Source organism: Corella eumyota, chromosome 3 (genome assembly GCF_963082875.1).
Source record: "Corella eumyota chromosome 3, kaCorEumy4.1, whole genome shotgun sequence".
NCBI classification, from domain to species: domain Eukaryota; kingdom Metazoa; phylum Chordata; class Ascidiacea; order Phlebobranchia; family Corellidae; genus Corella; species Corella eumyota.
Window position 1 is genome coordinate 19,186,481 of NC_137492.1, and position 24,583 is coordinate 19,211,063.

Sequence of the window (24,583 nt, forward strand, 5' to 3'; positions counted from 1 at the left end):
TCTAACTGTAGACATTTTTTTAATTGCATTATTCTTCTGGTACCTGTTGTAGATTATGTTAAGTAAACCATTATGCATCAGATTTATTTCCTTATAATACACCTCTAACAATAAGAACATCTTAAATTTTAAGGTGTTTAAACCAAGGTCATACAAGCAAAACAGATATACAAAAAAACAAGGACAATTACCACATAACTAAACCACAACCTTATATATTACATCAACTAAATATAAATTCTTTAACTCAACAACTTTATACAATCTTAAAATAATAAACTATGGCCAATACATACAATTTATATAAATTAACTAATTTTTACATAAGTATTTTTAGTGCATATACTCTAATGTGCATTATAGTAATGGATGGGTGTTTAAACAATAATGTTGCATCTTTATATCTACTGTAGCAAGCCACCATTTCCATGAAGAGTTGATATACATTTAAGCAATATTTGGTATGGCTTAAACTGGGCTCTGGTTGAAAAAATTGATTGAAAGGATCTACGATCTAATTCTTCTGTTAACTACAACAACATAATAAATGTTTAAAATATAAAATACTGTGGATTCAATAGTTAAGGCACTTGACATCTTCACATTAATATTATGGGTTTAATTTCTTCTGCATAGGAAATTAAAATGCCGAAAGTAACCACAAAATTGCCAAGTCTTATAAATAAATTAAAAAAGGCAACTTACCAAACAGGTGTAAAAATCCAAAGCAACTTTGCAAAAGATTGAATAATCACTTGTTGTATTCATTCGATTTATTCTGCCAACCAACAGAGGCAGTCTTTATTATGTCAAAATATTAAGGTTAATAACATTAAGAATATTTCAAAATTTACACATGAACTTATACTGATCATTACCAAATATAAAAACCGGCAGCGTTGTGTGGTGGTCAGAACACTTGAATTTACTACATGAGGTCCTGAGTTTAATTCCCACTGCTTTTATACTGTAGCGCTTTTGAATAAGGCGGTATAAACTGCCAATACTTGAGACTAGTTAAGGTTACTGATGATACTCTACGTTTAGGTTGTAAACCATTAAAAAGTTTCCTAATTTTTAGTGGTTCTATACTATATTTAAACAAAGGATACAATGAAGTAATATGTTGATTTGTTGAGGCACTAGCAAACAAACAAGTCAAGCACCACACGGCAGTAGAGAGAGGACTTTTCTGAATCACATTGCCTAGCGACAACATCACCCATTCACGCACCAGTTGACTCTGATCACGGTCATGTAAAGTTTGAAACACCTAAAGTAAAAATTTGGCTTCAATTTAAAGATAAAACAAATCGATATCGAAATTCAAAGTTTATTGTTAAATGTTTGCTGATCCAAAGTCTGCAATGTTTATGTTTTATCAAAAAAAAAATCAAACCTAGGACCTCAGATGGTTATAGACAGTACTTTGCTTCTTGTGACATAATACCAACCTCATACAGTTTAAATTTAGCAAAAAAAGGTAGATGTTCAATATAAAGTTTGGCGTGATGGTAACTAATATTATCAAACCAATCTTACCTTGAATAAAACCTCAGCAATAAGGTCAGGGTAAGGTTGTTGGGTTGTGATAAATTCTGCAATAACTTTGTTTAAAATATCTTGAGTAGGAAAGAAGTCGTCCAACATACTTGGAAGAAACCAAATCAAAACTCGACTTATTCCTGGATTCCCTTTCTTAATCCTGTCAAACATAATCATTACTAGTCAATAGCCTGTTCTGTTCTAGGTCAAAATTTAAATTGTTAATATGGTTGCAACTCTAAACTAATATTTGCCTGCGATAATTTACCAGCTTCATTATATATAGATTGCAATTAAACAATAAACACATAGTACCACTTGTTTTTTTTAATGCAAATACTTACAATTCAAACAGAACTGAGATTCTTTCCATAGCAAGTAGTTTGGTTTCAATCACATCATTTGTTTTATTTTCTTCATTTACATTTTCATGTTTACTTGGGGTAAGCTTCATTTGACCTTTTAAACACAAAATCATATGCGATATTATTCATGAAATTTGTTTTTTAGGTTAATGGCATATTGTCTTATGCTCTGTGCATTACCACATAAGGTCCTGTGTTAAATTTTAACTGCTTTTATGCAATAGCTTTATTTGGTAAAATAATAGCAGTAAAAAAACCTGCCAAGCCAAACAATTAATTGGCAGTTTAATTATCAGGCAAAAAAATAGGTCAACAATATACAAAATATTACAAAAATTCAAGAGGTGGCCAAAGCAATGTAATTTACCTTATAACAAGCCTGTTAAGGCTTCTTACATTTAAAATAAATACACACAAAAAATTTAAAATCATGTTATTCTTACCACAATACATACAAGTCAACATCAACCCACAAAGAAGAACAACTCTTTTTAAATTCTTAGTAATTTGAAGCTGCTCCGTAGCACATTTCAATATAGTTTCCCGCTCAGCTGAAGAAAGAGAAAAGGTGAGGATTGATCGTTCAAGGCCATGAACAATGCAGTTGTAAACACGAGGGGGAGTGAAGGAGATTTCCTGTGATGATAAAATTGATACTGATGCCTGAAAAAATTAAGAAAACATTAATTTGGTAATGATTCACATTAAATAACACAACCTAATTTTAACTATTTTGTAAAGCTTTATAAAAATTAGTTGATACCCCCCTACAGTCTGCATTTTAATTGTCATAATATGATCACAACTCACAATTTATATTTGCCAGCGATAATTTACCAGCGTACCACAATAAACAGTTTGTCCTATTTTAAAGGCCCATAAATTGGACATCTATTTATTGTCCACCAAACTTTTTTACATATAGAAGTAAACTGTCATATTAAATTACACAACAAAACTTTTAAACCGAAGATTTTTTGTTACAACAGCACAGCTGTCTACAGTTAGAAATCCTATGTAGCAGTTAAAAGTTCTAAAAAGTAAGTTTAGCTTACATGAACTATCAGAGAGGTAAACTCTGGCATGACAACATCCTGGCATTTCTCAATTAAATAAAACACAACCGATGTAAGAATCACAATGTAATCCTCATTGTAAAGAGTAGGACATCTAAACAAAAAATATCAAAAAATTAAAGTTAGGGTAATCATAAAACCATGGTTTACAGTTTATTGATTTTGTAATTTCAAATCACAAAAGGCGTGAACAAGGGCAAAAAAATCCATGAAAAATATTCTTTATTTCTAAGCGTTTATAAAATAAAATATATTAAAGAAGAATAACATTAATTAAACATTGTTGATGGGATAATAAAATATACATTTAGAATTACAGAGATTGTTTTTTTATCAAAGTAAAAGTATATTAACAAATACATTATTCAGACCAATATTTAACATTTACTCACAAACAACAGAAAATACTTACGTAGACAGGGAAACATAGCTGCTGGATAAATGGGTGACCATTACATCCAAAATCGACCTTATTTCAGGGTTAGGATAACACTCGAGGCAGTAAAGAGCACCATATAATGACATAATTCGGCAAGATATTAGTTTACTGTTCAGTGCTGCTTCAAAGGCTGGCAATAATTTTTCAACAATTTCTGCATCCTAAATTAACAATTAAAAATTTAACTAAAAATTTTTTGGTCCTTTTTTTAAATCTAAATTTAAATTATAAAATATTGGATTTAATTTTTCCTTTCAAACACTGCTATATAAATAATTTTAAACAAAAAAGATTACAATTCAATATCTAATATAGAACAAGCTTACCAGACTTAATACAGTCCCAGCTTTGCATAAAGTTATAACAATATATTGCAATAAGATATCATCTTCAGCTGGCTGTGATCTTAGAAAAAAATTGCAAGTTTATTGACATTTCTAAACATATTGATTGAGCTATTATATTTACTATATTGCAGAAAATTTACCTAAACTTCAAGTTTGTTAAAAATTAAGATAAAATTTAACTTTAAAATTATAATTTAAATTTAATTAACAAATAGACTAGAGTAAAAAGTTGTATTTAAAACATAGACTAATACCTTTGTAAATTTTCATACATTTTAACCCTAATAACTTGACTAGTTATTCACTTACTCATATAACATAATCAATGAACCAAACATCCATTTAAATTGTTGTTTCTCTGTGAACATATCAGAAATTAACATCAACGAGCGTGCACACTCAACTAACAAGGGACGAGCCATTGGAGAAGTAACTTCATCGGACTTCTGAGGGGATGCAGAGTAGAACCACTCGGAGTAAAGATCAAGAAGAAATTGGACGCAAGAATTAACATCAATTCCACTCTGAACCTGAATGTTGTTTTAATATTAATATAATTTGAATGTTTGAAAACAAATTTTAAAGATTAAATTTAAAGTTATTTTAAATATTTTAAAAATTAATACAAAAAGGTAAAATATGAAGATTTAAAAAAATCTATTAACTAAATATGCAGCCCTTTTTTCGACAATACCAACATATTTACAACACTTTTTAAAATATTATCAATTAGAAATTTATATTTATACAATGTTTAAAATCGTTGGAATGTTTTGACAACAATAAAAATATAAGACTTACCTTGGATGGTGATTGTTTAGCTTGCTTGTTCGATAATGGAGGGACTTGATTTGGTTCAAACATATCACTAACATCACTATCACCTTTAAATTAAGTGTAAATAACTTGCTTTATTAAAGTTAAATAATTTACTAAAGGATGTATTTTATTATTGACTACACAAAAGTTTTTAAAATTGCCTGTTTAATTTAATGCAATGTTTTTAGATCTGTGAGATAAGTTAACAAGTTTAATTTAAAAAACATTAATACCAAGACCATAAAAACAATTAAATCTTGTAGTAGTATCTGATATAAATTTCAACCAACAAAATAAAATTTACCATTTTGTGGATTGTTTTCTGTGTTATCTTCACTGTCATACATATTGGAATCGGATGAATCGACATTTTCTGAGTAAGTTCGACTTTGTTGGTGAAAATTGATATCATTTAAAGAGCAAAGAGAGGATATAGATTTCTGTACATAAAAAAATTACAGTTAACAACTTACTTAGCTTATAAGTATGTTAATAATTACACATTTAATAAACAATTTTTTTAGCTTAATTTTACGAATAGAAAAATGTTAAGTTGAATTTTTTTGTATTATTGCATACCATTCTGAATGGTTAAGTTTTCTTTTCAAATTTAAAAAATTAAAAATCTATGTGAATTAATAAATATTATCAAGCTTTATTATTTACTTGACCAAGCCCATATTGAAGTGGAGAGTTGAAATCGTGTTCCAAGTTTCTAAAGTTAAACTTATCTGAAGTAAGGTCAACCTTTATAAAAAAGTAAAAATATATTTAAATCAGAATTTTATATATTAATATATTATTTTTTTTTTCTTTGAAGTGATAAACAACATATTCTACATCCATATGTCATGGAGCTTGGTAGACGATATTTATGTATGTCCAATTTATAGCCATGAAGAATAAAATGAATGGAATTCATGGTGTACAGATAAATTATTACAGATGAATATAAGTTAAAAGTTGTGACCATATTATGACAAATAAATTGTCGACCATAGGGTTGGCTCTCAACTAGTATATTATAAAAACATATTCTAGTTTTAAATCAAACTTTTATTTATTTCTATATTTATAGTTTCTGTGGTTGTTTATTAATATTTTATTTACTTTATATTTGTGATGTGTTTCTTGATGAGTTTGTTTTCTAGTTAAAGCAGAAAGTTCTTCCATGATTGGCTGTTGTATTAAGATTAGTTTGCGACCAATTGTTGTATTTCCATATTTAAATTCACCTTCTCTATGAAAAACCTAACAAAAAACAAGCAATATTTAAACTACATGAAACAACGTGTTTTAAATGTGATTTTGTGATCCAAAAACTTACCTTATACTGATTAGATGATGGCTGTCCACTAATTGGCCACAATGAACAGTTGATAACCAATGAGGTTAGACCTCGTATGGCTAAACAAGATAGTTCCATGGAATCCTCCTAAGAAGTATTTTAATTTAAAATTTTTTTTTATTTATTTATCTTTGCAGTGGAAAAGCAAGCCATTTACAGAGTCTAACTTAAAGTTACATTTGTTGCCTAGACCCAGTCTTAAATTCTCTTTTCTACAGTTAAGATTTAGTTTAATGCCTTAAGTTGAGTTTTAAATTTGTGCTCCAAGTTAAGTTTTAGTCTTATGCCCTAAGTTGAGTTTAGTTTCTACCTCAAGTTGAGTTCTAGTGCTATGCCTTAAGTTGAGTTTAGTTTTATGCTTTATTATAACATAGGGGCTTACATTTTGTTGTTCTTTGGTAGAAGTAGATTGTGAGACTAATACCCCGAGTAAAGTTGCCCAAGTTTCCTCAAATTGAGTTCGATCAACCCAACCTTACAAAAAATACAATTTATTACTTTACCTAAACTTATACAAATTTAAAAATTGGCCAAGTTTCTATGTGTAAAAACCAGTTTAAAAAATAAACCATGTTGTTTGTGTTGCTTAATTTATAAACTTACCAATTAAGTTAACAATTTTGATAAATTCTTTAAAAATCTCTTTTTCTTGAAGATAGTTCGCAGGAATATCAGGAAATAAATGAATATCCTTTCTTGCTGGCATCCATCCATACTTCCACACAATTCCAGGTACTCGAACGAAGGAATTAAACAATTTCATTTCACATAAATGCAATATCTAAAATAGTTAAATTGATAATATTTTAATTAGGTTTAATAAACTATTTGGGCATACCTATAAAAAAATAATTTCTTACTTTTTTTTAAGGCTAATATCAATTAATTATTTTAGTATAAACAATTTAATTAAAAATTTTTAAACCTGCGATAAAAAAAAATTAAAATTTTTTAGTGATTTAATTAACTTACAATATTTTTAAGCACATTTTTCATTAAGATTGGAATGTTGTATATCAAATTATTTTGTGAAATTAAAAATAGAAGTTGTGACAACCGGCCACAAGCACTTAAAACATGTTTTTGGTCTTTTAACAGTGACAACCCTTCCTCCGTAGTGATATCTTGTGGCAGAAATGGGTCAGGTAATGGTATATCTTTAACATCTTAAAAAAGAGTAAGTTTAACTAAAATGTTTTTAATTAAAAATTTACAAAAAAAAAAAAAATTATAAAAAAAAAAATATATTTTAATTTTTTATTTAATTTATTTCTTCTTTAATGTGGGAAGGTCGTCTTCACAACCTTAACATAGAGTAACATAATTTACCCCGACCCAGCTTAGAGTTGACTTTGGCAGCTAAGGATATTATAGATTATATTTGCCCGATAATTAAGCTGCTGATAAAATGTTGACTCAGCATGAGTTCATACTGTTTAGTGCCTTATTCAATAGCGCTACATATAGTGAAGTCAAGTGTTCTGACCACTACACCACGCTGTCGGTACATTTTAACAATATAAAAAAATAAATTAAATAATAACTAATTTTAATTATAATAATACAAAATTGAAACATGAGACCATATAGGTAATAACTTACATTGTTGTGCGATCAAATATAAAGTTTGCACAACCAGCATCAAACCCTCCTCATTTGCTTCAAAAATAATTTTAATTTCTTCGATTTTTAAACTCTGTTGCAACAATTCCAGCACAGTGATCAATTCACTAAATCTTGCTTTCTCTTGGTTCAAAATTAAAACCTTTGGACAAAAGAAAAAAAATGAAAAAGTTAATAAAACGCAAAAAATGTAAATGGTGTTCAATTACATACAGTTTATAACTAATATTATAGCTACTTCAACATAATGCAGTCAGAATGCTTGGCTTCGCTGCATTAGGTTCTGGGTTCGATCCCCACTGCTCCCATGCTGTAGCGATCTTGAGTAAGGCGCTATAAACGATATAAGCTTTTGCTAAGCCAATACTTAATCAGCAGCTTTAAATTTTGAAAAAATATATTCTAATATCCCAAACTGAAAAAGTCAACTTAAGACTGGGAGGGGGAAACTGATGTTACTTTGTCTTTAGGTTGTAAAGTCAACCTTCCCACATAAAGAATAAACAGATGTTAAAAAAAATGTACATAGCATTAAAAGATTAATTTTTAAACTTTTTTTAATAAGAATAACGTACCTTGAAAAGGTGAATAGTATAGAGCACCAATTGATTAAAGTTGGAAGAATTTATTTTATGTTGGTCAGATAGATTTAAGTGCACCTCCATGTAACATACTAAACAATCACATAATATAAACACTTCATTGCACCAATTTGGATCATTTAATAACATTTCTGTAAAATATATTTTAAAATATTAAAATTAAAACTTTACTAATAGCTGGCCAAAACAAAACTATTTAATTTTTGTATTTAAAATTTTTTTATATATATAGAGAAAAGTATTACCAAATTTTTCTTGCTGAATTTTTTGAACTTTTGATTGAAGATGAATTAACATAACATCACAAGCTGCTGACATTACTGAACTAAATAACAAATATGATCAAGTTTTACCTATTGTGCCAAACTTAGTGAATAATAGTTTATTTAAATCAGTATATAAATACGTAAATTGATTACCTTGTATTGTCTTTATTGGTAAAAACATCTGATATTCCTAACTGTATTGCGTTTCTTAAATTTAAGAGATGGAATTTCTAAGATGGACAACAACAAAAATTAAAAAAAAACACAACTTTGAAATAAAGTTAAAAGGTTACCAAAGTATAATTGAATAAAGGTACCTGATTGGTCAATAAATCTATGATGTCATCGTAGTCACAACCTCTTAAAACTTTTGCACTTTCTGTTGTTCCCTCATTGAGGATAAATTGAGTAAGCAAAATATTTTTAAACCAAGCCTACAACAAAAACAATATTGTTAAAGTAACACCAACTAACACATTTAAAAGTTTTATTTTTTGTAAAGTTTTTATACCAACATAAATATTTATTCATAAGATGCCGACAGCGTGGTGTAGTGGTTAAAAACACTTGCTACACCACACGAGGTCATGGGTTCAATTCCCACTGCTTAATTATAAGATAAAGATTTAATCCAAAATTGAATGAAACTACAAGGTAGAATAAACTAAAGCATCAATTTGTTAAAACATTAAATTAAGTACTATATAAAAAACTATATTAACATAACACAAAATAAACTGATAAACAGTCCAAAAGTTCATTAAAATTACCTTATCTGCTGGAAAAAGAATAGTGTCCATATCAATTTGTCCATCTTTAATAATTTCCAATGAAGTTGTTTGTTTTAACTTTGTTAGTAAACAATATAAACGACCAAAATCATCCTGAACTGGGGCCAATTTACTCTATAACAAAATACAAACGGAATTCTATCACAATTTTTTTTGCAAACTGTAGTTTTATTTATTTTAGGCCTTTCAATTGGACATAATTATATACAGCATTTTGTAATTCTAAAAACTTCTAAATTGGATATACAAATATACAATGTTCATTAAGACCCATTGCATATGTATATTTACAATATTAATTTATGTAAGTTTAAAACAATAAGCAACAATTAACTGTAATAAAAATGTTAATAATAATAAACTTTATACTCACCAAAAATTTGTCAACAAGCGCTTCTTCCATTTTAGTTTCAATGTTTTTAGATAAAAACAACTCGACAGCTTTACAAGCTCTTCTATCACATAACAGTGACATGGCAATCTCTTGTGAAAACAAAAAGTTTTGTCCAATCAAGATGTCAAGTAAAGATGTGGTGTGAGGAACTGGGATGTCTTTGAGACATTTCAGAATTTTCCGTGAGAGAGAAGACTAAAAATCAAAGAATTGATTGTAACTTCAATATTTTGAAAGTTGGCTAATTTTACAGCTCAAATGTAAGGTAAATTATATAATCTTATTCTAGACTAGAGTTGCAACTTTTTTATTAGTTTGTCTTTTCTCATTAAATTTTGCCAAAGAAGAAATGCCAACTTTACAGCCTAATTTATACACTAAATTTTACTACTTGGTCTCATCTTATACTGAATATATTATACTTAAATATTCTTGTAGTAACTTTACAACACAAAAGCAGTGGGGATCAAATCCATTACCTAATGTGTGTGATTTCTTAATATCTTAAATATATATTAAGTTACCTTTATAGATAGTTGACTTGTATAGTTGCAAATTGCATCCAGAAACTTTTGAGCCAGTTTTGAAGTAAGTACAACGCTTATAAAATCCTGAATCGAAGGCTCCTCATTCAAATTAATAATTTCAAACAAGAAATTATCAATTAACACTTCCATCAGTTCAAAGTGGTTAAAATTTTGGCACTTTAATAAAACAAAATTATTAATTAAAACTTTGAAAAATTCTTCTACTGTTTAAAAGAAAGGCTTATTTATTTAACTATATAATAATGGAACAGCATTGGTATAATTACAGCAATTCAAAAGTAACCATTTTTTGCCAAAAACAAAAATAATATATCAACAAAAGTAACTTAAAAACATAAATCCTAAATAAAATTTGGTTAGTTTTTATTAACAACTTTATATTTTAAAACAATATCACCTATCAAGTAAACCTATGCATGCCACCAATATAACTTAAAATCTAAGTTCAGTCACAAAAATAAAATATTTTTGTTTAAAAATATATAACTCAGCAGCAATATTTAAAATCGATTTTAGTGTATATTAAAACCATGGTGCTTATGAAATAAAACTTTATATTTTTTACTAATCAAACTATATTGATGGAGCCAAAAACTGGGTTTTGAAAGGGTTACAGTATATAGTGTTACAGATGTTATATTATAACAAACTTGGCTAGTATTTTATGATATTAGACTACATGTGCAAATAGAAGTTAGATTTGTGCAATTAGTGCGATTTAACTTTTGTGGGTGATCCTAATTATAATACGCTATACTGTTGCCTACAAGAAAATAAAAAAATCAATCATAAATATTTTTTTTTGATTTGAAAACATGGTATCTAGAACTAAGTGATTTTAACTAATGTGAAAATCTGAGAACAATGTTAGTGATTGGGTTAATGTAAAATAGATTTGTTAAGCCAGATATCACCCACAGTTCACCAAATAAAAACATACCATGACAAACTTATTGAGGAGTCTTTTAGAGTGTGTCAAATTAGGTTCAAAAAAGTTTAACTAAAACAAGAAAATATTGAGGTAAAAATTACGAAAAACTTTTAAAAATGTTGTAAAATTGATTTTCTTACCACACTATCAGCCATTAATATGATGGCACCTCTTTTAATAATGCTTTTGTTAACTGGAAGTGCATTGCCTTTTTCTGATAACCCTAAAAAGTAGAAAAAAATTAAAATTGAAAAAATATAAAATTGTCTAAAGTGTATTACGTTAAACTTGATAAAGTAAAATTTTCTGATCTTAAATTTAAAATTATACAGTTTTAAAGAGCAAATAGTAAAAAATATTACTTGTCAATTTCTCCCATAATGCAATGTCCCAATACCCCAAATGGGTCAAATACTGAGCCCAAAACAGGGTAACAACCGGAAAGTTATGACCCAAATTCATGAAATATTCCAGAAGAATGTCAGATGGAAAACCACGTTTAAATGTGGTCTCAGAATTCATTAAATTTAATAATTCTTTCGAAAAATTCTTGTATTGACCTGTTTAATATAAAAAAATTACATACTTATTTTATAAACCTGTCCATTCTTAATAGTATAACTCATATAAACTTAACATATAGCAATCTTAGCAATTTGGCCAAGTCTCTAGCTGCCTTAAAAAATTGATATTGCTTTGTTATCTATTGGAGTTTTTTTTACATATTTTATATATAATTTATATTACCTGAGCGTAACATATAGGTTAAACTTAGCAATAATTCATTAAAAACTGAGCACAAAAAGTTTGAAGATTTTGTTTTAGAAGAATTCAGTGTGATGGAAACAGCATCAGACAAATGCTTTGCGATAACTCCAACAACATGATGAAAAAATCTAAAAAAAAAGTTATTTAATTTTAAAAGAACATACTATTGGTATATAAAGTTATTTATAATAAAGTTAATATTATTACATTGCCATTTGTTGTATTGCTGAGATGTTGTTTAACGGTTGTCCACAAAGCACATTCGAAAACTAAAATATAAAAAATTTATTTAGTTAAATATATAAATTGTAATATGGTGCAATACGTATATAAACTTTGACAAAAACTCAAGTTTTTAGAAAAATAAACCATTCCATTTCTAGATTTTAACAATTTTCAGACTGTTATTACCACTACATTTTATAAATAAAAATATATATATTTTTAGGGGTAAAGAAAACTTACGGAAAAGTTGAATTTTGTTGCATTTTCTTCAATAATTTGTTCGTTAAATTGGCAAATAACTACTCGAAGTAAAACAACAACTTTTACAAGCCAGCGTTGCATTACAAAAACAGAACTCTAAACAAAAAATAAAGGTTTAAAAGGAGTTTTGATTACAAAAAAAAAATATTCTATAAATAATGAAACTTGCTATGCATGACCAATTTATAGATTTACAAAATAAATAAAACTGCCATTTGTGGTGTGTGGGTAAATTATCGCAAGCAAATATTAGTTAAAAGATACAATATCAAACAGGGGTAATAGTACAAATATTAAATTATTTATATGTAGAGTTTGGCCATGAACAAAATAGTTACCAGGCCTTTGGGAACATTAAATAAAATCTGTAGAACATATTCGATTGGTCGGAGGGAATTAGTGTAAAGTGTTTCAAACAAAATGTGAATCTTTTTGATGTCTGCACAGCATGAAATATCGACCTTAAAAAAACATAACAAAAATCATATATTCTATATAAGCTATTAATATTTCCAAAGTAGATATGTGTTCAACTCAAAATACTACACTATGGAAAAGTAACTTAAATATCACTATATAACATTCTTCAGTTAATACTTAGTATTTATGAGTTATTAGCAGAAGGTTTAAGTAACAAAAACTAGCCTTAGTTTCAGCTGCATAATTAACCTTATTACGCCAAGAATAAATATATACAAAGTTAAATATATATACGTAAGTTACGTTATTTTTATCCAGTTGTGGAAGTAAAGTTATCACAACTTGTTTGGACAAAACTTTCCAAGACTCTGAAGCTTCTTGTCGGCAATATTGAAGAATTGTGGTCAACATTTCAAAAACCTTTAAAAATATGCCAGTATTTAATATTTAAATAAAACTTGTTATTTTAAGTAGTTGCTAAAGACATAACTGTTTTGATAACATGAAACAACAATATTAGCATGGCATAGTGTTAAGAAACAGTCTATCACTTCATAATCCTAGGTTTGATTCCTTACAGCCATCTTTAAATGACATATTGATGTGAGTTATAGGTTGGAGTAATCAGACAACAACATCAGGTATATTTAAATTAAGAAAAGCCAGAATAACAAAAGTCACTTAAATTTAACTTTACTCTGAAGTAAAAAAATATAAACAATTTTTAAAATTGCAAAGACCAAGGTAGCACAAATTACCCGACAATCATTTACATCTCACATAAAAAATCAACCATTTGTTCAAATAGCCCAGAAATATATATTTTAACTTTTATTTTTACCTGTGGATATTTAATTAACCTTAGCATCATGGACTGGACAACTTCTTGTTGGATTTTTATCTCATTGTCTTGTTTTAAGGTGGCACGAACAACAAACAAATCGTAAATAATTGGCTCCATTGCTGGAATCACTGAAACATTTTTAGTTTATTAAAATAAAGGTAAAAGTAGACAACAATATTTAAGATTATTATGATAAAAAAAGTTAAAAAAACTCAAGTTATTTTTGATTGTTTATTTTTTTGTAACTTAAGATATGAAATTGTATTAGAAATGATATATTTACTAACAATTTATAAAACACTAATTTGTTTGAGTAAATAATTTAAATGCCATTTAAACAGTTAAATTACCATGGGTACAAAGCCCTTGACCACTTGCCATAAGTCCATCACATAACTGGATTATCTTTGACATTGTAATCACACTTTTACTGTGGTACTTCTCATATGATAACAAAACAAGAAAGAAAAAAACATGAGGAACAAGAGTTTCAGAACCTCGGATCTAAGAAAAATATATTTAATACGTTGGTCAAAAATAGTTGACAATATGGTTTGGGTTAGAAGCTTTGGCTGCACTATAGAAGGTCCTAGGTTCGCTTTCCAGTGTTTCCATGCTGTGGCGACTCTTTAATAAGAAGCTATAAATGGTATAAACTTTTACTAAGTCCAAAACAAATTGGCAGAATAAATATCAAATATAATTTATAACATTCCAAACTGCCAAAATCAACTTGAGACTGGGTCAGGTTGTTTAATGTTAACCAAAGTCCTATGTTCAAAATGTTAAACTTACCAAACCACCTTCTATTGACTCAAATTGCTTTAAAATAAAATTAATAAAAACTTGATCGGAATCCAACATACAATAATTCACTCGCAATTGGACCAACTGAGCAAGCAAATTTAAAACTTGTTTCTACAAAAATAAAGTTAAATTAATAAAATTCCACAATTAGTATATTATTCAATTTATATTTAGACTTTAAAATGTTTTTTTTTTAATTTAAAATGTTTTTTTATTTACCTGAAAATCCACACAACTTGTAGTTGTATATTTCTTCAAGGACTTGATGACCAATGATTCAAATAATCGAATGTAATGCTGGATTGAAGACTTGTTGCTCTTAGAATTTTTGTTAACCTGGTTCAGTTGTTTGTCAACCTAAAACAAAAAATTGCTTTTAAAATGTGTTCACATAGAATTTATACAAAACAAGTTTAACTTTATGAAATTGTATATTGCAAAATGTAAATTCATGAAAGGATTATTTGAAAAGTTTGTGTTTGCACAAAAATGAAATTAACTGCCAAAAAAATAAATAAAACTGACGTTTTAGCATAACTAAAATTGCGAAAAATGATTTGTTGAGGATTGTGAATATAAAATGACAATTAAGACATTTAACATAATGCTGGTTATTAACTAGTTATTTAAATGCAATATAGTTTATCAAGTGCTATTAATAATTTCACCACAATAGAAGATGATATAAAACTAAATAAAAAAAATTAATGAGAACGAAAAAATTAGTTGACCTTGCTTTTAAGAGATCCAAACCACCCTGAGTTCTCTTTCTTAGGAGTTGTTGGTTCAAGGGAATGATGAAATGAAGAGTTTGCAACTGCCATGGTAAACTGGTTGATGGGTTGACGAAACACCTGCAAAAAAGATACTTAAAATATGAAATTAATTTTTATTAACACAATTTCTAAATATTAAAAAAATTATTATCTCAAAATTAATCATTCATAAAATCTAAACTTGACTTTAAATAACAAAAATTTGCATGCCAAAGCAGTATGGATATATTTTTAACTTTTAAATACAATATTAAACTCATAACTTGAACATAATTTGATTTAAAGTACCAAAAATAAGTACAAAAGTATAGCTTATATATTTTTAACATTTGAAATGTTTACCTGATGTGATAAAGTTTGTTGAAAATCTTGTCCAGCACCGACTGAAGTTGAAGGTTTGTTAATTTTGGTTTTATCCTGAGATTCAAGTTGACCAATCAGATTCGTTCCAAACAAGGATTTTAAAAGTTGTTGTACACACCTATGAATAAATAATGTTTAAAGTTTGTCTTTTTGAACTTTATTTTTATGATCTACAAATACAAATCAGCTTCATTTATAGTGTAGCACACTTGGCTTTACTTAATGAGGTTCTTAATGAAGTTCAATCCCAACTGCTTTTAAGAAGCAGTGCCCTTAAGCAAGACATTATTACAAACTCTCGCAAGGCCCAAAACTAGTCAACGGGTTAATAATCCGACAATAAGATCTGACACATCCTAACTCTCAAAGTAAACTAGAGACTGAATTGGGTAACAAATGTTACTTTATGTTTGGATCATAAAGTCAGGCCTTTAAATAATAAAAACAAACTTACTGAATAGTAAATGTGGGTTCATGTAGAAACAACGTTTTTAGAAATCCTAGAATTTCCTCAGTATAGATGCTAACATCGTTGAATGAAGCAATCTCAAGAAGTTGACAGGATACATCCAAACAACATCTCACAAAAGCACAAAACTTGTCCTCATTTCCGAACTCTAAATGACCCTAAATTGATCAAAAAAAGTGTGATTAAATGCTGCACAGACTTGCATTAACATTGAATGTCCCAGAATAGTAGATTTGCAAGTGTAAATGTGAAATAATTGGTAAATTAAAGTCAACAAATTACAAAAACTTAGGGGGCCTACTAGAAACTGCACATAACCACATCTATATATAAATTTTAATCTTTTAAAACAATTTAGAATTAAATATTTGCCCTCTAATAATTCAATATTTTCACTTACATTATAGTTTTTGTAGCTTCCTAAAAGTTGATCGTATAACTTCATATAAATACGAAGATGATGAAAACTACCAATGTACTTTTTCTCTTTAAGATTTTCCTTTTCTGTGTCCTGGAAAAAAAGGAATAAAGTGTAACAAAAAAAATCTATGTTAAAAAGTAACAAATGTAGTCTAAATCATAAATTATATATGTTTATTAGTTTTTTTTCTGTTCCCTTGAATATAAGAATATAAAATGCATTCAATATAATGTTGTACGCACAAACTGAAACTTTAACATCAATAAATTAAATTTAAAATAAAATTACTTCTTTTCCAGAGCTTCCAGTTTTAATATTCATAGTTGATGCTAAAAATTTTCTCGGCAGCCCTGGTGAAGATTTCTCGTTATTCGTTTTCTCTTTTGATCTGATTGGATTGGGAATGGTAGAACTTCCAGATAGAGTTGGCAACACAATCTGTGAAAAAAATATATTAATTATTAAAATCATAATCTATGTGTAAAAGAGCTTAGTGGACAATATATATGTATGTCTATGTGTATGTCCAATTTATAAACCTGCAAAATAAATAAAACTAGCATTTGTGGTGCATGAGTAAAATATCGCAGACAAAAATCAGTTTAAAGTTGTGACAATATTACGACAATTAAAATGCCGATATTAGGGCAGGCCATTGACTAGCAAATTTTATAAAATTTTTAAGCACAAATTAACAAAAATTGACTAAATAATTTTAACCTTGTTTCCTGGTGATGATGGAACGGTGTCAGAAATCACGTGATGTGAAACAGAAAAAAGTTTCATGAGGTGACCAAAAAGTTGGTGAGCATATGATGCAATAATGGGGTCATTGTATGACGAAGAAAAGGCATCTAAGAAAAAGCAAATTGAAAATTTCTAAAAATTCTAACATAAAAATATATTATAGCAAACAAGAAGTTTTACTTGTTGATTTTGTGGGTTTAATTTCAGCAACTGGAGCATCATTCATTGCCTTTTTCTTAAAATCTGAAAAAGAAAACATTTGCTAAAAACTGGTAAATATATATCTAATAAAATACAATTTTTTATTCTTTTTTTTGAACCTTTTTTTTGTTAAGACAACACTTTTTAAATAAATTTTTAACCACCATTTCTTCTGGTAACAAATTCAGTTTTATTTATCATATCATAGTAATTTGACCATTTTTTTTATACATTTATTTGTATTACTATTACCTACCTACTACAGCAGAACCTGCCAGTAGGTTGCCAGCTAGTATAAGAGCATCACAATGGGCATTGGTATCCAGTGGCAACCAGCTTAATTGAAGACATCCTATAATAATTGGCAGTACACCAAGCTGCTGCTGCAAACTATGGCCATTCTTAAACCAAAAAAATAAATATTAAATAAACTCATTTTAGGTAGACCGTAGATTAATACTGAAACATATTTAAACTAGCTTTACTTTTAAATTGAAAGTTTAAAAAATTCCAAATATTAACTTACCAAGTTAACATACGGTTTCTTTGTTAATTCATTTGTTGTTGAAAAACCATTTGAATCAGCACCACTATATATAAAAACAATAAAATTAATCATTTTTAAACAATCTTAAATATTTTTAATGTAAGAAGGCCAACTTCACAGCTTAAACAAAGGGCAGCTTGTATTTTAACTTTATTTGTAGTTGTGCAAAAAAAATAACCGTAATATTTAATTTAATCACATTTAATACATAAAAGCATTAAAAATCAAATGTGTCAAATTAGAAGCAAAAATTAATCCAACAATTAATTATTAATTAAAAAAAAAGGAAAATTAAAAGTTTAATATTTCAAATATTTTTCTTACTTCTCTTGAGTTTCAGCGAAATGACAGCCCCACGCTGAAGGGTAATCCCCAACTGGGTACTTTTCACTTAGGACACGAAGGGTGAGAAGACATCCCCGATAAAGTTGCTTGGACCTTGCATGACTTAGTCTGGTTACGACTTCTCTTATTATAAGAGACAAACTATACAAAAAAATATTTATATGTATTTTTAATTTATAAGCCCACAAAATAATGAACTGTCATTTGTGGTGCACTGATAAATTGCAGGCTATTGACTAGATATATGTAAAGGGAGGCCTCGGTTCAATAAATTTTGCTATCAAATTGAAAAAAACAAATACAAAGCCAATTTGTTTACTATAACAATGACCTTTACTATGTCATAACCAGCCTTCGTACTAACCTTTCTTTTACAGATTCCACAGGCATTCCAACCTCATATCCTCTATGTGTTCTTAACATACTTTTCGCATGGATGCTATTATCAGACAAAGAATTCTGATTTAAATCATTCGTTTCAAGCAAGTTCAACCCAACTTGATCCCCACTTAATTTAAAGGCTTCAGAAGTGATGGAATCTTCAGTAAGGTTGTTTTTGACGGAGGATTTTTCAACAAATTTTGCAATAAAGTCGGCAAAGGATTTTCTAACTCGATGATCATCATCCGAAAGACAATCAAATAAAATATTTATGACATCACAAGACAATGTTTTTGCCTACAATTACCATAAGATAAATTACCAACATTAAGAAAAATGAAAATTAAAACAAAAAAACACTGTCAATGATGCATGGGTGAACTACCATAGGCAAATATTTATGGTTTTCTAAATTTAGCTCGAAAGAATTTAGCTTAAAGGGGGGTTGCACTTGTATATCATAATAAGTAAATTCCCAATACTTACATTTTTTGTTGAAGAATCGGAAAGTGCCAAGTATTGCAGTTGTCTGTAATTCAAATTCCCCAATATTTCTAAAATAGTGACTTTAATGAGCCAGTAGTTTGATGATTGCAAAGCAAGAACTGATTTAATTGCACTGAGACCAAAATTAATATACTAAAAAAACAAAAACATTTATTAAGTTTGTGGGTTAACTAATATAAAATACATCTTCATTATACAACATATATAATTTACTTGATAAAAAATACACAAACATAACTGTGTATAGCTTATTATACAAATCTTTGAAACGACTAAACGTGTTTATTTTTTTCATTTTTTTACCCAATTATTGTTTTAAAAAGTATAGTATTTTTAATTTACAAAAACATCAACATACCTTGCTATTAAGTAAATTTTCGATGCATATTGAAACAGCTTCGCAAGCTAATTTTGAAGTAACCAAATCTTCATCATTTAAACCTGTTGTTATCATAGAAACTATTTCAGTTACACTCGGATAAGTTTGTTTTTCTAAATTGAGATGGATTTTCTTTTCATGTTCATACCAAGTTTCTAAACCTTCCCTAAAAAATCAAAATAAAAACGAAATTTAATAAAGAAAAATGCAAAAAAACACAAAAATTACAATACTTAAAAAAATATTTAATATTACTAAATAAAATAATCACTTTTTTCTAAAAAATAATATAACAAAATTTAATAGTTTATAGGCAAGATAAAAATAACATTTAATTAGTTTTAATTCACTATAAATTACACAATAATTTAAGTTTACTAACTTACCTATTTTTGGCAAGCACGCTGTTTAAGAATCGACTTGCTACTATCAGAGCTGCACCTTTAAGTTTAGGATCTTCATGTTTAGAATATTGAAGGATTTCACTCATTAACCTACAATCTTGATCTGTCTGTGAACATAATAATTTACAATTAAAAACAAAAATATTTAACACAAAATTAAAGAAAACTTATACTTCCTTTTTATAAAACTAGTCGATAGCCCGCCCTCTGGTTAAAATTGGAATTGTCATGATATGGCATGACTCTTAACTAATATTAGCTCACAGTTATTTAAAGTTTTATTTATTTTGAAGGCCTCTAAATTGGACATACAAACATATATCGTCCACTAAGCTCCATTATATACAGATTACATATTACTTTTTATAAATTATATTTTTTTTTTCATTTAAATAATATAATACTAAAGTAATCGTTAAAAAATAAGGCATAATTTACCTTATTGCTGTATATTGGGATGCAAAGGAGTCCAGGAAAAATATTAACCAACAGCGAAACACAATTCATTGATAAATGTTTAACACTTATTTTAACCTGTAAATATAAAGTTGTTAAGAATATCATTTTTATATTATCTATGATGTTAGAAAGCTTAAATAACAGTTTAAACATGGAGTAAATTTTGTTACCTGACCCAGTCTTAAGTTGCATTTTTTGAAAATTAATAATTTTTTTATTTTTAGAAGATAACTAGCATAGTTACATCAAAAAATATCCTAATTAAGGTTACAATTTATGCAACTCACTTACTGTTTTATCTGCAAGAAATATCTCCGTTGAATTCAATAAAAGAAACCTAAAATACATAAAAATTAATTTTAGAAACTATGAAATATTTTTTTTTTTTTAAATTGAAAACTAAAAATTGAACTGACTTACTACAAAAATTAACATAAAAAATGGTTTACTTACCTTTGACATAAAAACCTCATTAGATTAGTGATAAAAAGATCATTAATATTATCAGATGAGTTTATATCAACAGGTTTATGTCCTTTAATCACATTTTTTAAAGGCTGGTGTTTCAACTTTACTCCACCAATATTGTTCGATGATATTTCAGTGAATTTTTCAGTTAATTCAAAATGATTTAAAGCAGGATATCGAGATACAACATGGCATAGATCACTTAATAGCAAACTTGTTTGTATTTTTATTGATTCTGCTGATTGTATATTAAAAGTGTTATTATCCAGGAATTGAGTTTCATGACATGAGATAGTTTGATCTGTTAAAAAATAAAAAGTTTTTTACAAGAATAGCTAATAAAAAATGGGTATTTATTAAGGCAGTATTGTGAAGTACATATAGCAAAATTTTTTAGTTAAATAAATATAAAATTTTTTGTGAAAAACAACTTAGAGTTCGCATCAGTACAAATATTTTAAGGCCTAATTGATAATAACAAAACAGTTTTTACTTAAGGTCCATGCAAATTTTGAGCCAAAACTTTGCAACATTTGTTCAAGCAACTCTAATGAAGAAGTTACAATTGTGTGGTCTGAACTTGATAAAAAATACATGGAGGCCTCAAAAATCTAAAAAAATATTCACAATATTAAGTCAAACCAAATATAATTAAAAAAATGTTAGGATCTTGGTTAAACATCTCTTGCTTTGTAATTAAAATAAGAGTGGCATAGTGACAAAGCGCAGGGCTTTACTACTAGAGGACTTGGGTTTAATTCCCACAGACCACTAAAAACTTAAAAAACTTAAAAAAACTTAAGTTGAACAGCTCTTAAAATTGTAATTTAGTGTAGGGGTAATGAATTAGCACTTAGTATCACTACCTGAAGGCTTGGGTTTGATTCCCACAGACAACAAAAAACTTGGCCAGAATGACATAGAAATAGACTATAAAGTTAGCCTACCCACATCAAAAAAAATATATATAAAAATTAATTCTGGTAAACTTGTATTACCTTTAAAAGAATGTCTTCATGTTTTTTAAGTGTTAAATGATCAACATCAACATTAATTGAATCATGTTCAATATACAACATTGTGGATAAACCTCTGAGTGCTTGAAGACAACCGAGAATCGTGGATCTATCATCACTTCGTTGATTTAAAATATCTTGAAGAAAAAATTAATTTAAAATATGTTTCTTTATCTAAAAAGATAGGGTATGTTATCTTAGAAGATAGGTGGGCCTTATAAACACTAAAAAATAGCAATGAAAATCCAATTTTTTTACATCGTAAAATAATAATGCTACTTAACATACATTTATAAGTTCTATATCAATATTTTACATAACTTACCTAGAATTGATTCTAATAGAGAGCTTAATAACACCGGTTGTTTTTTGGAGTTTTTTAAAATAGTTAAAAGGCAGATACCAGCCGTTCTTCTTTGTGTGGGAGAAGAATGGGAAAGGTTTTTCAGAAATGAGGCAATTAAGCCTTGAATTTCAGACTCATTTGCAAACATACCAAGAACAAAAAATATTTTCTAAAAAAATTAATTTTTTCGTTATCGTTATTATTTTTAAAAAGGTTAAATTCTGCTTATAATAAATTGTACTAAAAAAATGATCAAAGGTACTTTTTCAAGTAGCAAATAGCCATAAAAATATTAATTTTTTTTATTTGTTTATTCTTGATGTAGGAAGGTCGTCTGAACATAAAGTAACATTTGTTCAAGGATGCTACAGCATAAGACAATACAGCATAAGAGCAGTGGGGATCGAATGAAGGACCCTCATGTAGTAAAAGGTAAATCTATTTTCCATTTATAATATAAATACCTCCATTGAAGTCCCCAAACAATCTTGTATTAATTCTTCATTTCTTTGAGAAATTCGGCACAGACAAGGCAGAAGATTTAAAATATAAGGACGACATTTGCTCGATCGAATATTCGAACAAAGTTTACTGAACCTCCATAAAGCAGCTCTAAGACATCTAGCTGATCCATTCTAAAAAGAGACATTATAATTTACAAAAAAAAAATAAAAAGTTAAACCAAATATTATTAAATATAGCAACTTGTAAACAAAATTCAGTATGCCTATGCATCTCATAATTTTTTATAAAATATTGATACTAGTTAAGCCCCCCTTACTGTCATGATTTAAATTGTCAGAAAAATGTTGCAACTCTCAACTAATAGTTGCTTGCAATAATTTACCAGAGCACCACAAATGGCAGTTTTTTTTATTTTGTTGGTTTATAAATTGGATATACACATATCAAGCTCTATTATTATATAAATTATGTAGTTTTAATAACTTAATGATACATTTATTAATCACATATTGTTTTTTTTATAAAATACCAAGGAATTAAATACAATCACCTTTTTAATTTCTTTATAAAGTTCAACCAGAATTTTACTTATATGCGTGTCAAAAAAACTTTTTATTAATTTATTCAGTGAATCCCCAGCTTGTAAGCGAACATCTGCGCTACTGTCATCACAACTCAGTAGTAGGATCTCAATAGATACAGCTAAGTAAGACATTAAAATATTATCAATTTGTTAAAAATGTACTATGGTCAAGTGGTAGGAACACTTGGCTTTACTACATAAGACCTTGGGTTTGATCCCCACTGCTTCAATGTAAAAAATTCCTTATTAAGATTCTAACATTATATGATATGCATTTCCAAATTTTTTTTTTTTTTTTGAAATACTTTTTAAACAAAACGTAAAAAAACAATTAAATTTATTAAACAATCATGTACCAAATAATCCTGAAAAATCTGCATTTGATTTAATAGAATTTGTCATTATGACTTCAGTTATAGTAATACAACTATTCTGTCGTTCTTTGGATGTGAGAGCATCTTTCTGCCTACAAAAATAGTAAAACAATAAAATAAACAAATCCTCAAATTACAATAAATCGTTAGCTAACTGCTTTTGTAAAATGAATCGCGTATTTATTTATTTTTTTATAATAAACGTTGTTAAAATATATTAAATAAAATACGTACAGTTTTTCTTCGTCGCTTAGGCCCCCATAAAAATACTTTAAAGAGTTCACAGATTTAATCAACTTCTCCATATTGGAGGGGATCTGTATAAGCTTATAGTAAGCCCTGGTATTTGTTTATATTTTTCATTTATTTTGCTGTTTACAATGATTAGCAATATTATAAACAACTTTAAATAGCGGAGTAGACGGAATGCCTACTACGCAAAAATAGCGGAGTAAAGTGAAACAAACCAAATTCCGTTAACCAATATCTATTTCCTTTAATAACTAATAAAATATTTAAAAAACATTATTTTTTGTTTTTAAAAAACTAAATAATTTATTCTAAAACATTATAAAAATGCGAAATTATTTAATGAGCAAGGCTTGTCACCGATTTTATAAATACTAAAGTTACGACACCGATGCCACGTGCATCAAAAATTACAGCAAGTAAAAGATAGAAAAAATTAAAAAGCGATTTTCAAGTTAGTTAAATTGACATAATTGTTTGTAATTGTGTAAGCTTATATTATTATTAAACTAACACTTTATATTTTCACATTGTATTACATAGTTATATCGTTTTTTTTCAAATTTATTGCGTTAAAATTCTTGAATTTGTCATTTAAAGTGTTACGTATTTAATAACACTAAGCCATTTAAATTACTTAGCACTTAAGCTATCTAAAACAAGC

General features: G+C 27.7%; 1 protein-coding gene across 1 annotated transcript; it reads right to left on the reverse strand.

Annotated features, from left to right (window-relative positions):
• Positions 1–69: 69 nt before the first annotated feature.
• LOC145746340 (huntingtin-like) lies at positions 70–24,013 on the reverse strand. Its single transcript, XM_082564602.1, has 62 exons — positions 23,905–24,013; positions 23,653–23,762; positions 23,264–23,415; positions 22,713–22,883; positions 22,228–22,417; positions 21,885–22,039; positions 21,380–21,497; positions 20,872–21,187; positions 20,710–20,755; positions 20,398–20,493; positions 19,942–20,066; positions 19,535–19,721; positions 19,156–19,308; positions 18,653–18,966; positions 18,268–18,429; positions 17,923–17,986; positions 17,653–17,797; positions 17,376–17,438; positions 17,169–17,302; positions 16,737–16,886; positions 16,428–16,538; positions 16,013–16,185; positions 15,538–15,676; positions 15,151–15,273; positions 14,639–14,776; positions 14,408–14,530; positions 13,963–14,116; positions 13,610–13,740; positions 13,072–13,188; positions 12,687–12,809; positions 12,328–12,444; positions 12,070–12,131; positions 11,842–11,990; positions 11,457–11,654; positions 11,235–11,317; positions 11,104–11,163; positions 10,140–10,319; positions 9,595–9,810; positions 9,201–9,335; positions 8,748–8,864; positions 8,584–8,660; positions 8,410–8,489; positions 8,138–8,295; positions 7,542–7,704; positions 6,912–7,105; positions 6,543–6,720; positions 6,322–6,413; positions 5,919–6,026; positions 5,702–5,842; positions 5,258–5,338; positions 4,896–5,031; positions 4,574–4,656; positions 4,082–4,302; positions 3,752–3,830; positions 3,399–3,586; positions 2,966–3,080; positions 2,354–2,573; positions 1,890–2,004; positions 1,543–1,705; positions 1,113–1,273; positions 706–799; positions 70–530 (listed from the first exon to the last, which is right to left on the reverse strand). Exons 1-62 carry the CDS (start codon positions 23,973–23,975, stop codon positions 405–407), a joined length of 8,544 nt encoding a protein of 2,847 aa, XP_082420728.1. The 5' UTR covers positions 23,976–24,013; the 3' UTR covers positions 70–404.
• Positions 24,014–24,583: the final 570 nt, after the last annotated feature.

Coding starts and splice junctions, on each gene's coding strand:
- LOC145746340 (XM_082564602.1), bottom strand. CDS start 23,975: ATGGAGAAGTTGATTAAATCTGTGAACTCTTTAAAGTATTTTTATGGG. Junction 13,189..13,609: donor GGTTAATTAAATATCCACAG/GTAAAAATAAAA, acceptor ATATTTTTAAAG/GTTTTTGAAATGTTGACCAC. Junction 3,587..3,751: donor CTGGGACTGTATTAAGTCTG/GTAAGCTTGTTC, acceptor TTGTTAATTTAG/GATGCAGAAATTGTTGAAAA.